Here is a 13,880-nt window from a genome sequence, read left to right as displayed (position 1 = left end):
AACCACCTAGCTACCCTTATTTAAGTTAGCTTATTGGATAAGTTTTCATGGAGGAAGAGAACACAAGATAATTATAGTCTTGGTTCTGCCATTGGTGAAACCTGAAATTATTAGATCATTTCCTGTAGATTTTAGAGCTGGAAATGTCTTTAACTGTCATTAAGCCTTGACTTCATTTTATAGAAATTGGAGGTCTAAAATGGAGGACAGTGGGTAAAGTGCAGGGTCTAGAGTCAGGAAGACCTGACTTCAAACTTAGCCTCAGACATTTTGAAGACGTAGGGGCAGAAGCAGTAGATTTGGGGAAGAACATGTGGCCTCAGATATAACCAAGAGATATTACATGTCCATGACTCTCATCCATATGGCATCATCATCAAAAGAACATTATTTAAAATGTGAACTTTTGTTTCATGAAGAAGTTTTGTTATTTATTTAATATTTTTAGTTTTCAGCATTGATTTTCATTAGAGTTTGAATTACAAATTTTCTCCCCATTTCTACCCTCCCCCTCACTCCAAGATGGCATATATTCTGATCTCCCCGTTCCCCAGTCAGCCCTCACTCCTGTCACCCCACTCCCCCCATCCCCTTTTCCCTTACTTTCTTGTAGGGCAAGATAGATTTCTATGCCCCATTACCTGTATATCTGATTTCCTAGTTGCATGCAAAAACTTTTTTTTTAATATCTGCTTTTAAAACTTTGAGTTCCAAATTCTCTCCCCTCTTCACTCCCCACCCACCTTCCCTAAGAAAGCAAGCAATTCAACATAGGCCACATGTATATCATTATGTAAAACCCTTCCACAATACTCATGTTGTGAAAGACTAACCATATTTTGCTCCTTCCTATCCTATCCCCCTTTATTCAATTTTCTTCCTTGACCCTGTCCCTTTTCAAAAGTATTTGCTTTTGATTACCTCCTCCCCTATCTGCCCTCCCATCTATCATCCGCCCGTTTTTATCTCCTTCCTACTTCTTTCCTGTGGGGTAAGATACCCACTTGAGTGTGTGTGTTATTCCCTCCTCAGGTCAAATCCGATGAGAGCAAGATTCACTCATTCCTCCTCACCTGCCCCCTCTTCCCTTCCTACAGAACTGCTTTTTCTTGCCACTTTTATGTGAGATAATTTACCCCATTCTATCTCTCCCTTTCTCCCTCTCAATATATTCCTTTCTCATCCTTTAATTTGATTTTATTTTTTTAGATATCATCCCTTCATATTCAACTCACCCTATGCCATCTGTCTATATATATAGACACACACACATATATGTTCATTTCCTTCAGCTACCCTAATACTGAGGTCTCATGAGTTATACACATCATCTTTCCATATAGGAAGGTAAACAAAACAGTTCAACTTTAGTAAGACCCTTATGATTTCTCATTCTTGTTTACCTTTTCATGCTTCTCTTGATTCTTGTGTTTGAAAGTCAGATTTTCTATTCAGCTCTGGTCTTTTCACTGAGAAAGCTTGAAAGTCCCCTATTTTATTGAAAGTCCATATTTTGCCTTGGAGCATGACACTCAGTTTTGCTGGGTAGGTGATTCTTGGTTTTAATCCTAGCTCCATTGACCTCCAGAATATTGCATTCCAAGCCCTTCGATCCCTTAATGTAGAAGGTGCTAGATCTTGTGTTATCCTGATTGTGTTTCCACAATATTCAAGTTGTTTCTTTCTGGCTGCTTGAAGTATTTTCTCCTTGATCTGGGAGCTCTGGAGTTTGGCAACAATATTCCTAGGGGTTTTCTTTTTGGGATTTTTTAAGGAGGGGATCAGTGCATTCTTTCCATTTCTATTTTACCCTGTGGCTCGAGAATATCAGGGCAGTTCTCCTTCTTGAAAGATGATATCTAGACCCTTTTTTGATCATGGCTTTTAGGTAGTCCAATAATTTTTAAATTATCTCTCCTGGATCTATTCTCCAGGTCAGTGGTTTTTCCAAGGAGATATTTCACGTTGTCTTCCATTTTTTCATTCCTTTGGTTCTGTTTTATAATATTTTGATTTCTCATAAAGTCACTAGCTTCCACTTGCTCCAATCTAATTTTTAAGGTAGTATTTTCTTCAGTGGTCTTTTGGACCTCCTTTTCCATTTGGCTAATTCTGCCTTTCAAGGCCTTTTTCTCCTCATTGGCTTTTTGGAGCTCTTTTGCCATTTGGGTTAGTCTATTTTTTCAGTTGTTATTTTCTTCAGTATTCTTCTCCTCATTGACTTTTTGGAGCTCTTTTGCCATTTGGGTTAGTCTATTTTTTAAGGTGTTATTTTCTTCAGTATTTTTTTGGGTCTCCTTTAGCAAGTCATTGACTTGTTTTTCATGATTTTCCCTCATCACTCTCATTTCTCTTCCCAGTTTTTCCTCTACTTCTCTAACTTGCTTTTCCAGTTCCTTTTTGAGCTCTTCCATGGGTTGAGACCAGTTTTTCTTGGAGGCTTTTGCTGTAGGCTCTTTGACTTTGTTGACTTCTTCTGGCTGTATGTTTTGGTCTTCTTTGTCACCAAGGAAAGATTCCAAAATCTGAGTCTGAATCTGAGTCTGTTTTCGCTGCCTGGCCATGTTCCCAGCCAACTGTTTGACCCTTGAGCTTTTGGTTGGTATGACTGCTTGTAGAGTAGAGTACTTTGTCCCAAGCTTGAGGGGCTGCGCTGTTGTTTTCAGAGCTATTTCTGCACAGCAAGCTCTGCCACACCAGTGCTCTTCCTCCCCCAAGAACTGCCAACCCGGGCTAGACTCAGATCTAAGCAGGCTCTGCACTGCTGCTGGGATCCTCCACTTAATTCCTCCCAGCAGGTTGGCCTGGGGCCAGAAGTAACTGCAGCTGTAGTTCTGTAGCTACACCTCCCCCGCTACCCCTGGGGCAGTGGCCGAACCAAGTCTGGTAACTGCCACAGCTCAGTGATTCAGGGCGCTTGGGCCAGTTTGCCTGGCTCCTGGTCTGGTTGGTCTGGGTGCAGCCCATGCTGGGCTCTGCTCCCCTCTGTTCCCAGCTCTGTGAGATTTACCTTACCCAGTGACCATCCAGGCTGTCCTGGGCTGGAGCCCTGCTTCCCTCTGCTCTTCTGTGGGTTCTGCAGTTCTAGAATTTGTTCAGAGCCATTTTTATAGGTATTTGGAGGGTCCTGGGGGAGAGCCCTAGGCAAGTCCCTGCTTTCCAGCTGCAATCTTGGCTCCGCCCTCCGAAGAAGTTTTGTTATTAACCTAATAGTAAATGTGATATCATTTGGCTGACATTCCTTTTAAATACAGCCTATAGTGTTATTCACTTAATACACTTTGTTAATTGTTAGTTAAGATTGTTAAGAACATTTCCCATAAATACTGTGACTAAATTTTTCCACTTTATTGAGATTTTTAGCTTGTGTAAAGCTTTTAGGAAGAAGGGAAACATTTATGGAGCAACTCCTATGCGTCAAACATGATGCTAAGCAGTGTATAAGTGTTACTTCATTTGATTGTCACAACAGCTGTTTAAAGTAAGTGTTATCACCACCATTTTACAGTTGAAAAAACTGAGGCGTAGTGGTTATGTGAGTTGCCCAGGGTCACACAGCTAGTAAGTGTCTGAAGCCAGATTTGAATTCAAGTCTTCTTCACTCCAGGCCCAGCACTCTATTCAACTGTGCTGCCCATCTTCTTGAGATTTCAGGCCAAGTAAATAATTCAGGCAAATGTCAAAATAATATTTTCCAGAAACTCATTACAGTTGTAATTGTGGATTATCCTGAATGGATTACTCAGTTGTATTGCATATGCACAACTTGGTTTCAGTTTTATCCTCAGCACCCAGAGAAGTCTTGATCCTAAGAAGGAAGCCCTGGATCTGCTTTGTAGGTGCATGTTCTTGTCTGTCACGTTGGGAGGATATGAGATCAGGGAATATTCAGCTTCTGTGTTTGTATCCCCATCGCTGCACACAATACTTGGAACAGAACTTATTGATTAATTGATTAACTAGTCTTTTGGACTAGGGAGATAGTTTAATCCTTCTATTGTAACTAATTACTTGTTTTGCTGACCTCTCATGCTCTGCTTACTTCTACTTTACATACAACAGAGTATTTCTTGAAACTGGGAAGGCATAATCATGGCCCAGGGAAATTTTAAGAAAAGGAAATTCTGTTTAGGCTGGTGCTTAGAACTCTGGAGAGAGCTGTTAATTCCTGGCCCTGGAGGTGTTCAGGATAGATTAGAATAAGTAAATGGAACAGGTTCCTGTGTGGAATCTTTATAATATGGCTTCATTTGTTTACTTGCAGTTAACTCCTGGAACATCATATTCAAATGTAAATTAAAGATACATACTCTGAAAAATAAATTGTAATATTTTCCAGTGTTCCATAATACTCATTTCTTGACTTCTTTCCATTAGTGTATACGGCAATGTGGTGATGACATTTGTGCCTTATGCTTTTATTTCTCTTTAAAACTTTCAATTGCTTTCATATACATTGATTTCATTGGTTTTCATGGTGACACTATTTTGTGAAACAAGCTAGGCAAGAATTACTATAACCATTTGACATATTAAAAAATTGAGAGTAAGAAAAATGATCTAAGATCAGATATATAGTTAAGTAATAGACCTCAGACTGGAACCCAGGTTTCCAGGGCTCTTTCTAGTACATACCTTTGCATATAGTCAAAAGGTGACAAAATTCCTATTCTTTAGTTCTATGGTCCTGATTACTTTTTTGGAAGCAACTTTGCAGATAGTTTTAATAAGTAGTAGTGGGGCTGTTACCCCAAAGTGAAGCATTGTGCTTTGGACATGGTGGGTGCTTAGTCAAGTCAACAATATGTTTTCACAAATCTAATATCTCTTTTCAACCACTCAGAAACATTCTGTTGTAGTCCCATGGTCTCTTGAGAGTCCACAAGCTCCTTTGTCTATTAAGGTGTTGATTCATTTTCCTTTTACTTGGAAAATTTCTTCATAGAGGCCTGAACTCTATTACCTGATCTGGAGACCATATTTCCTTCAGCTTTGAATAACTTCACTATTGGTTTATCTCTTTATGTCTAAGGTCTTTGATTGAATTTTCTTTCTCTTGAGATCATTGGTACCATCAGCCTTTTTTCCTCCTTTTCTCCTATTGCTCATTTTCCCTTCTTATTTGGTAGTGTTTTCCTTGGTGCCTGGAGCTCAAAGCATCTCAGCTCGCTCCCATGCTAGGCAATTTACAGCTCAACAAGGGCAACTAGGTGGCACAGTGGATAGAGGTCTGGCCCTGGAGTCAGGAGGACCTGAGTTCAAATTCGGCCTTAGACACATACTAGATGTGTGACCCTAGGCAAGTCACTTAACCTCATTTGCCTCCATACACACACACACACACACAAAATTAAAAAATTTTCATCTCAGCAACCTCAGTTTCTGCCCCAACTGCTTTTTAAGGGGCAGCCAAATACTGAGCTCTTTCCTTCTGGCTTAGCATAGGTGACACACAGCCACACTCACATGTATCCTGTACCCATTACCTTTGTTATTCCATTTTTTGTCTGAGCTCTGTGACAACACTGATGGCTGCCATGCTGCTTTCACAGCCCAAGCAAATTTGCACCCTTTAAGTCTCCATAGCACTGAAAGAAGGGGGAGGGACGTTAGATAGAGTTGAGGTTTTTTTGTAAGTGTGTGTGTCAGCTTCTGCAACCCTGCTACCAGGAGTATAGTGGATGATAGGAGAGGAGGTGTGGAGTGAATGCATTAGATCTTGGGGAGTCATTTCTGTTATTAATTCATTAGGTTTTTAATTTGTTTGGGTTCTTGATATCCTAGACCATGGAGATAGCTGAAATTGCTTTATCTCTTATGCATAATTTCTCCTTTGGAGAGGTTTGAGAGGTTATAAGAATCCAAGAAAATTCTTGTCCTTCATCTTGTCAGCCCTGTGACCTGGAAGCCAACTTGCAGGCTTTCAATGTGACCAAAGTGGTCAGGTCATAAGCATTTATTAAATGCCTACACTACTGCTACATATTGGGGATTCGAAGAAAGGAAAAGATAGGCCCTATCCTCAAGAAGCTCACAATTGAATGGTGTTGACCTGAAAGTTTGGTTAAAAGAGCAAACAATCTAGGTGATATATAAATTCATAATATTTATTTCCTTAAAGCTAGTGGACACATACATGTATGGAGCCAGACAAAATCTGACTGCCTGAACAGAAGAATGAGAAGATTTAAATACATTTTTAGAACAGTCACAAGTCAGCATGTCTGTGTTACTCAATTTTATGATCTCCATGTATGTTCAACCATGATACAGGAAAAGGACTTTCTAAATTGAATAGGTTGTAAATACAATAAGATGAGAGAGTTGACAAGGGTCACTTGAAACTACAACCCAGCATTTCTGTGTTTAATTTACCATTAACATTACCATAACATAGTATATGCCCATAAAAGAAGAAGTCACATTATTAAAGATAGTGTCTCGGGTTAAGGATCTCATCCTTAATGGCTAATAGATAGAGGAAAGAATATTCTTAAGTCAGCCTGATCTGGTCTTGTTGGCATAGGAAGAGGCATTTTCTGCATTTACTCAGAGAACAAAGAGGTGGTTAGGTTCAGACTCTTCTGGTTAATCAGTTCAGTCTCTTCCTCTGGTTAGTCAGTTCAGGCTCTGGCCCTTGTTGAAGTTACTAAATTGATATTAAATGATTGTCAGTGGAGGAAACAACATGTGCACAAGTGTGTATAAACAAGCTATGTGCAGGATAAGTAAGTAATAATTTATGGAGGGAAGGTTTTGTAATTAAAAGGGATTGAGAAGAGCTTCCTATAGACGATGGGATTTTTATTGAGATTTGAAGGAAGCCAGTCAGGGGAGCCAAGAAGTGGAGATGAGAAAGGAGAGCATTTCAGGTATGGGGGACAGCCAGAGAAAATATTTAGGGGTGACACAGTGTCTTGTTCATGGGACAATAAGGAGGACAGCGTCATTGGATCCAAGAGTACCTGGTAGGGGGTGAGTGAGGGTGTAGAGCATAAGAAGACTGGAGAGGGAGAGGAAATAGGTTATGAAAGGCTTTGAATGACAAATAGCCTGGGATCTGTGACTCAGAACTGCATAGTAAACAACTGAAAACAATCAGTTGGTACCTATTCTTGTACCAGGCAGATGTATATGCCCCATTTGTGTTAGATTTATACTGGAATGCTCTTCCTGGCCATTCCTGGCCAAATCCTGTGTTCAGTGTCTACACATCTCTCTACCTCTCTTCTTTTGCTGACCTGGGCTTGAAAAGCAACTCATTATGATTTCAGGGGTAGGGTACCTGTGGCCTTCAGACCACATGTGGCCCTCTAGGTCTTCAAGTGCAGCCCTTTAACTGAATCCAAAGTTCGCAGAACAAATCCCTAAGGGATTTCTAGGGTTTCACTTGAGGACCTAGAGGGCCACATGTGGCCTCGAGGCCACAGGTTCCCCACCCCTGGTCTGGTGCATTTTCTTGATCTATATGGAGGAGTTCTTGATGAGAGCTTGGCAGTGCTTCTTCCTGCTATTCTGTCATCTTGACTCCACCGTTGCTTTTCATCCAAGTCTCTCTTAATCCAAACCTGGCTCTTTTCATTATACAAAGTTTGCATGTCAAAATTAGGACTGGCCTCACTGGTGTATACACTTATTATTCATAATGATAATATTATTTACAAACATTTTGTTGGATGCAATACATAACAAAAACAGGCTTCTTATCTCTCCAGAGCTTTCATTATCAAAGTTAAACAAAGGCGACTGTGGAAGAATTGTATAATTGTAACTCCTTATCTTTTTTTCACACACACTGCTATAGTCAAAAGCTTGAAGCTTTTGCCCTTGGACATTTTTATTACTTTACTCTTCTGACTCCTTAGCACCTAGGAAAATCTCATACAAAATGTGGATTAGGATCTTTTGAGATCCTTCATAGCTCATATTCGGTTCATAGCTCATATTCGGGTCTTAAGTTTCTAATGATTCTGCAGTTGAAAGGATTAGAAATCACAGGGTATCCATAGGAAGAACAAGGAGCCCATGATGGAAGTATGAAAAATAGAGTGAAAAAAAATGGCGATTCCAATATGCCTCCCATAACAAAAAGGTGTGCTTCAGAAAGGTAGTTTATAAACAGTTTTGAAATCATCAACTAATCTTTTTGTTCATTTTTCAGTCATGCTTGACTGTTTGTGACTCCATTTGGAGGTTTCTTGGCAAAGATACTAGAGTGATTTGCCATTTCCTTCTCCAGCTCATTTTACAGATGAGGAAACTGAGGCAAAAGGGTTAAGTGACTTGCCCAGGGTCACGCAGCCATTAAGTGTCCGAACTTAGGAAGATGAATCTTTCTGATTCTAGGCCCAACACTCTATCTATTGCTCCACTTAGCTGCCCCAACTAACCTTATTTTCCCATTTATTTCTCTTATGCTGTTAGTGTCGTGGCTGATAGGACCATAGATTTAGAGTTGGAAAAGATCTTATAGATCATCTTGTCTAGTCCCCCTGTTTGTTTTAGAAATGAGAAGAATGAGACCCAGAGAGGTTGTGTAGTAAGGTCACACTAGTACTAAGTTTCAGAGCTAGGATATGAGCCTGTCCTTGATGGAAAGTTTCAGTCCCTCAGTTGATATTTCTGATTGCTTTTGAAGTTGCCATGAGGATGTGGGACTTGGATATAGGGTACCCATCCCTCCAGATTCAGGTATCTGTTGTGTAGTTCAGGTTTTAGCCCCCACTGAAGAAACATTTCCTCCAGGATTTTTACCAGCATTGAATGTATGGCATTGGGAGAAACTTCTGTAGAAAGATGTGTGAGGTATTGACTGCTATAACCAAATGGAATGGTACCAGCAGTTAGAAGATATAGTTAGCATCCCTTTGCTCTGTCTTCTTGGATATTTCTGATACTAGCACTGCCTTTCAGACTTGAGGAACTGTGAGACAAAGGCAGAATAATGGGGTTATCTCTTTTTCCAGGATCCAAATGGTTTGTAAGCCAAACACGTTTGCAATTAAACTAAGCACTTCTTAAGAGAGTACAAACGTCTTTATTGATACGTGCAAATGAAAAGGTACAAATGTTTTAAAGTAACAGTTGCTTTCTCAAATTTAAAAATCCAAGAAGTTTAATTTTTTGAGTGAAGGTAGCCTACTATATCTCAACCAATATAGTTTATTAAATGCCTATAAAGTTCTAGGCATTGTGCTAAGTTCTGGGGATACAGAAAGAAGCAAAAAAGTCCCTGTCCCCAAGGGGCTTACAGTCTAATAGGGGAGACCACATTCACAAAGCAAGTTATCTACAAGATAAATAGAAAATAATTGACAGAGGGGGCACCAGAATTAAGGTATTTGGGAAATCTTCCAGTAAAAGATGGGCTTTTTGTTGGGACTTAAAGAACACCAGAGAGGTCAGTACTTAGAGTGGAGGAGGAGAGCATTCTAGGGATGAGGGACAGCCAGAGGAAATGCCCCAGAGCTGAGAGATGGGGTGTCTCGTTCATGGGACAACCAGGAGGACATTGTCATTGGATCCAAGAATACATATTGGGGAGTGAGATGTAAGAAGATTAGAAAGGTAGGAGGGGGCTAGGATATGAAGGACTTTGATTGTGAAGCAGGGGATTTTGAATTTTATCCTGAAAGCTGTATGGAGACCCTGGAGTTTAAGTAGTGGGGTGACATGATCAGTTCTGCACTTTAGGAAAACCATGTCAGTAGCTGAATGAAGGACGGATTAGGGTGGAGAGAGACTTGGGGCAGGCAGACGCACCAGCAGGCTATTGCAGTAATACAAGCTTGAGGTGATGAGGACCTGCACGAGAGGGGTGACAGAATCAGAGAAGAGAAGGGGGCTTATTCAAGAGATGTAGCAAAGGTGAAATCAGCAGGCCTAGTCAAAAGATTGGATATGGGACGGAGAATGAGAGATGATGAGGAATCCAGGATGACTTCTTGGTTGTGAGCCCTAGGGACTGGGAGGATGGCATCACCTTCTATAGTAATAGCGATGATAAGGAAGCGAGGGAGGGTTTAGGAGGAAAGATAATGAGTTCACTTTTAGATGTGTCAAGTTTAAGATGAATAGTAGACATCTAGCTTGAGAAGTGAGAAAGGCAGGTAGAGAAGCGAATCGGAGGTCTGGGGCAGGATAGAAAGATTTGAGAATCATCAACATGAAGATGGTAATTAAATCCAGGGGAACTGATGAGATACCCAAGTAAAATAGTTTAGAGAGAGAAGAGAAGAGTCCAGGCTATAGCCTACCATAACTATGCTGATGTAATCAATCTATTGTGCCGTATTTCTTGACTTCAGGGAGTGACCAGATGCCGTGAAGGTTGTTGTTACTGTCATTATTATTATTACTGCTGATAATAACCTTCATTTACATAATACTTTAAGGTGCACAAAGTTCTTTACATACGTTGTCTCATTTGCTGCTCCCAATGACTCTGTCATTTACGTGCTGTTATTATTTTCATCTTACAGGTAAAGAAACTGAGGCTTAGAGAGGTTAGACGACTTTTCCAGGATTACATAGCTAAAAATTAGGTTTTTCTGACTCCAAATCCAGTGCTTCATCCTCTATATCATGTTTCCTCTTTAACAAGTGGCCAATAATACTCCGATGAGTTTTCTGACATGTAGAGAGACAGTACAGCCAAGAGCATCGGTGGCAAACTCACACAGAAACAGGGACCACTAAGCTGCATACCCAGTTCCCTGTGGGCTTCGTATTTGCATGGAATGATACATATCAACATTATTTATGTTCTATCGTATTTTAATTTATTTTGTTAAACATTTCCTAATTATATTTTAAGGCAGCACTGTTTGACACCTGTGACATGGAGGATAGACAACTAGCCTCAGAATCTCAGTGACACTTGGGTCCGAGTGTCATCCTTGACACATAAATGCTTTTTGACCCTGGGAAAATTACTTAACATTTCAGTTCCCCTGGCAGCTCTAATGCTCCAAGTGGCTGAACACGAGTTCATCTGCAGGGTTAGAGGGAGCTCTTTACCAGGTGCTCCCTACACTGATGAAGTCATGGGTTTGCTTGAGAAAAATGGATATGTACCTATCCTTTGATATTGTTTGTTTGCTCTGGGTAATCTCATTTTGTTCATTAACTCATCATTCTAATTGACATTTTCTTCCTTCTTGCTCTAGTGGTCTATCCAGCCTGAGGCTGATATCCCTAGTACAATATCTGCTTACATTCCACTGTCTTCTTTTCATTTTCTCCACTCAGTTCGACAAAGGCTATGCTTACAACATCCGCCATAGCTATGGTAAGGAAGGCAAGAGGACAGACTATACACCATTCAGCTGCATGAAGATTATACTAACCAATCCACCGAGCCAAGGGGATTATCACGGTGAGTGCTTATACCTGATATGTTTGTAATGGACAGGAGCTCAAGGGCTCCCCAGGAAACCGAAACTGTGTAATGGCTTCCTGCATTACTGGCAAGAACTGGTTTGTAGCTTCTATTACTCATCAGTGTCAAGCGAGGGCTCTGTTACTCTTCTGTTGATTTGTCCTATTACCAAACTAGGTCAGGCAAGAGAAAGTCATTCAGCTGTATTTCTGTCTGTGCAGGATTAGGCTTTTTGGTGCTCTCTTTCCCTATTCACCAGCTGTTTTGTCTCTTCCTCTTAGTCTGCTAGGATGTCTCAAAAGACAGATACCAAAGTTTTTCAAAGCTTTGCCTTAAAACTGTCGGGGAAAGCATTGCTGTTTAATTTTCGAAAGACTCATCCCTCAGGAATAATATGCATCTTACTCTTATGACTGCGATCTAATTAACAAGACTCGATTAATTGAGAAATTTAAGTGGCTCCTATTTATAAATGTTAATATAAGTCACCTCAAATTAATTTTTAAAAGAGAAACTCTCATGTATAGATTTTGTGATCTATGATTTTTTTTTCCTAATCTTAAGTTTCAAATATTTTTCACAGAGATGAGTAAAATTACTTTCCACTCTTGGATAATGAAGTATTACATACATAAGTGAATTTTTCCACTGAAAAGCCCTTTATGGACCCCAAGTGGTTTTATTCTGACCATGTTTGATGGAAATCTTTGTAAAGCATGTTACAAATTTACTCACCATCTGATTAATCAGAGTATAATCTAAACTTTCCTTACAGTCTATATAGTCTTATATGTCTAAATGATAGTCTAACATATTTAAACTTTCTTTATAGTCATCCTTATGAATATTAACTGCATACTCTACAAGTGATGCCCACAGGTATGATCATTGACAGCTGTTTTGCTGCTGTCAGTGTTTCTGCTTCTTTCCTGCTTCTGCTCTTCTGTGTGATGCAGAACCAAATAACAAAGCCAAAGTCAGAATAAAAAGTCCCCAAGTGAGGTCCTGATGGCCTTTCAAAGTAAAACCTAGGAGATATTATAGGTCCTTGGGCACGTATATTTTGACTGGCCAGAGGACTTTTTGATTTACTCTCAGTTCTCCCTCCCATACTTGTCATTCCTTGATAATTGGTATAATAATGAGACAGATGGCATAATTCTACTTTTTGGACTTCCATTGTTTTCATCAAATCATAAGGTGACAATGTTAGAAATGGAAGGCACCTTACAGGTCATCTCCCAACACTTCTTCATCATGGTTTGAATGGAACCTAGAGGTCTTCTAACCAAATCACCCACTCAAAGTAGGCTTCTTCTCAGAAATATTCAGGCTCTACTTGAACCGTTCTCATGAGATAGGAAGCTAGACACTTTATAGGATGTCCCATTCTATTTATGGGCAACTGTAATTGTTACAAAATTCTTACTGAACCTGAGCAGAAATCCATATCTCTTTAATTTCCATATATTAGACTTAGTTTTGCTCTTTTGAACTACATAGGGACAAGCCTAATAATCCCACATGACAGCACTTCAGATATTTGAAAGCAGGTATTAAGTTCCCCATAAATCTTTTTCTTTTCTGGACTAAATTTTGCCAATTCCTGCAGCTGCTCCTTATATGATATCATTTTCAGATCCTTCACCATCCTGGTCTGAAGGTAATTTCATTTAAATAAAGTCTTTCTTGAAATGTAGTACCCTGATTTGAACCCAGCATATTAGTTGTGATCTGACTAGTGCAGAGTATAGTGGTCCTATTGTCTCTGCTATCCTCAACAGTATATTTCTATTAATGTAGCTAATTGCATGAACTTTATTAGCAACATTGCCACAGTGAGTTCATGGCTTGTGGTCAAATAAAATTCCATGTGTCTTTTTTTTTGCACATAAACTTCTTTGTTTCCCTCTCCTATAATTGTGTAGTTACTTTAAACTCACATGGTTCTACTTTTTATCCCTGTTAAATTTCATCTTGCTTGTTTTGTTGCGTAACTCTAGCCTATAAAAATGTGTTTGAATATCGATTCTTTCATCCAGAATGCAAGCTATGTCTTTCATCTTTGTATCATGTACAAATTTTGACAAGCATGCATTCTGTGCCTTTAAATCATTTATAAAAAATGATGAATAGAACAGGACCAAGGGCTGTGTATTTATGCCACATGAGAGAACTCTATGGTTTTCTAATTTTCAAAAATTTTGGATACAGTTGTTCAGCTGGCATTTAATCTATCTGATTATGTTTTCATCCAGCCCATGTCTTTCTATTTTACTCACCAGAATAGAATGAGAATCTTTCTCAGACATCTTGATGAAGTTCTTATCATAGTACTTAGCACATAGTAGGTGCTTAATAAATGTTGATTGATTGATTGAAGAGACACTATAGCTAAAACCTTTCCCAGATATCAGTCTAATGTCCCTTACTGAAAAACAAAATGAAGTTGGTCTGACACTGCTTATTTGTAATCTCATGATACCCTTTAGGAATCATG

The 13,880-nt window shown here is 39.5% G+C and overlaps 1 protein-coding gene across 1 annotated transcript in view; it reads left to right on the top strand.

Moving 5' to 3' along the window:
- The window catches only part of PRIM2 (DNA primase subunit 2), a 361,392-nt gene that overhangs the window by 311,791 nt on the left and 35,721 nt on the right, over positions 1–13,880 (top strand). Inside the window, exon 11 of the mRNA XM_036767629.1 lies at positions 11,251–11,377. Within this exon, the coding sequence (XP_036623524.1) occupies positions 11,251–11,377 (127 nt within the window). The remainder of the gene's footprint in view (positions 1–11,250; positions 11,378–13,880) is intronic.

This window comes from Trichosurus vulpecula, chromosome 7 (assembly GCF_011100635.1).
Source record: "Trichosurus vulpecula isolate mTriVul1 chromosome 7, mTriVul1.pri, whole genome shotgun sequence".
NCBI classification, from domain to species: domain Eukaryota; kingdom Metazoa; phylum Chordata; class Mammalia; order Diprotodontia; family Phalangeridae; genus Trichosurus; species Trichosurus vulpecula.
Note: the sequence above shows the minus strand (reverse complement) of the source record. Positions and strands in the feature narration are given on the sequence as shown.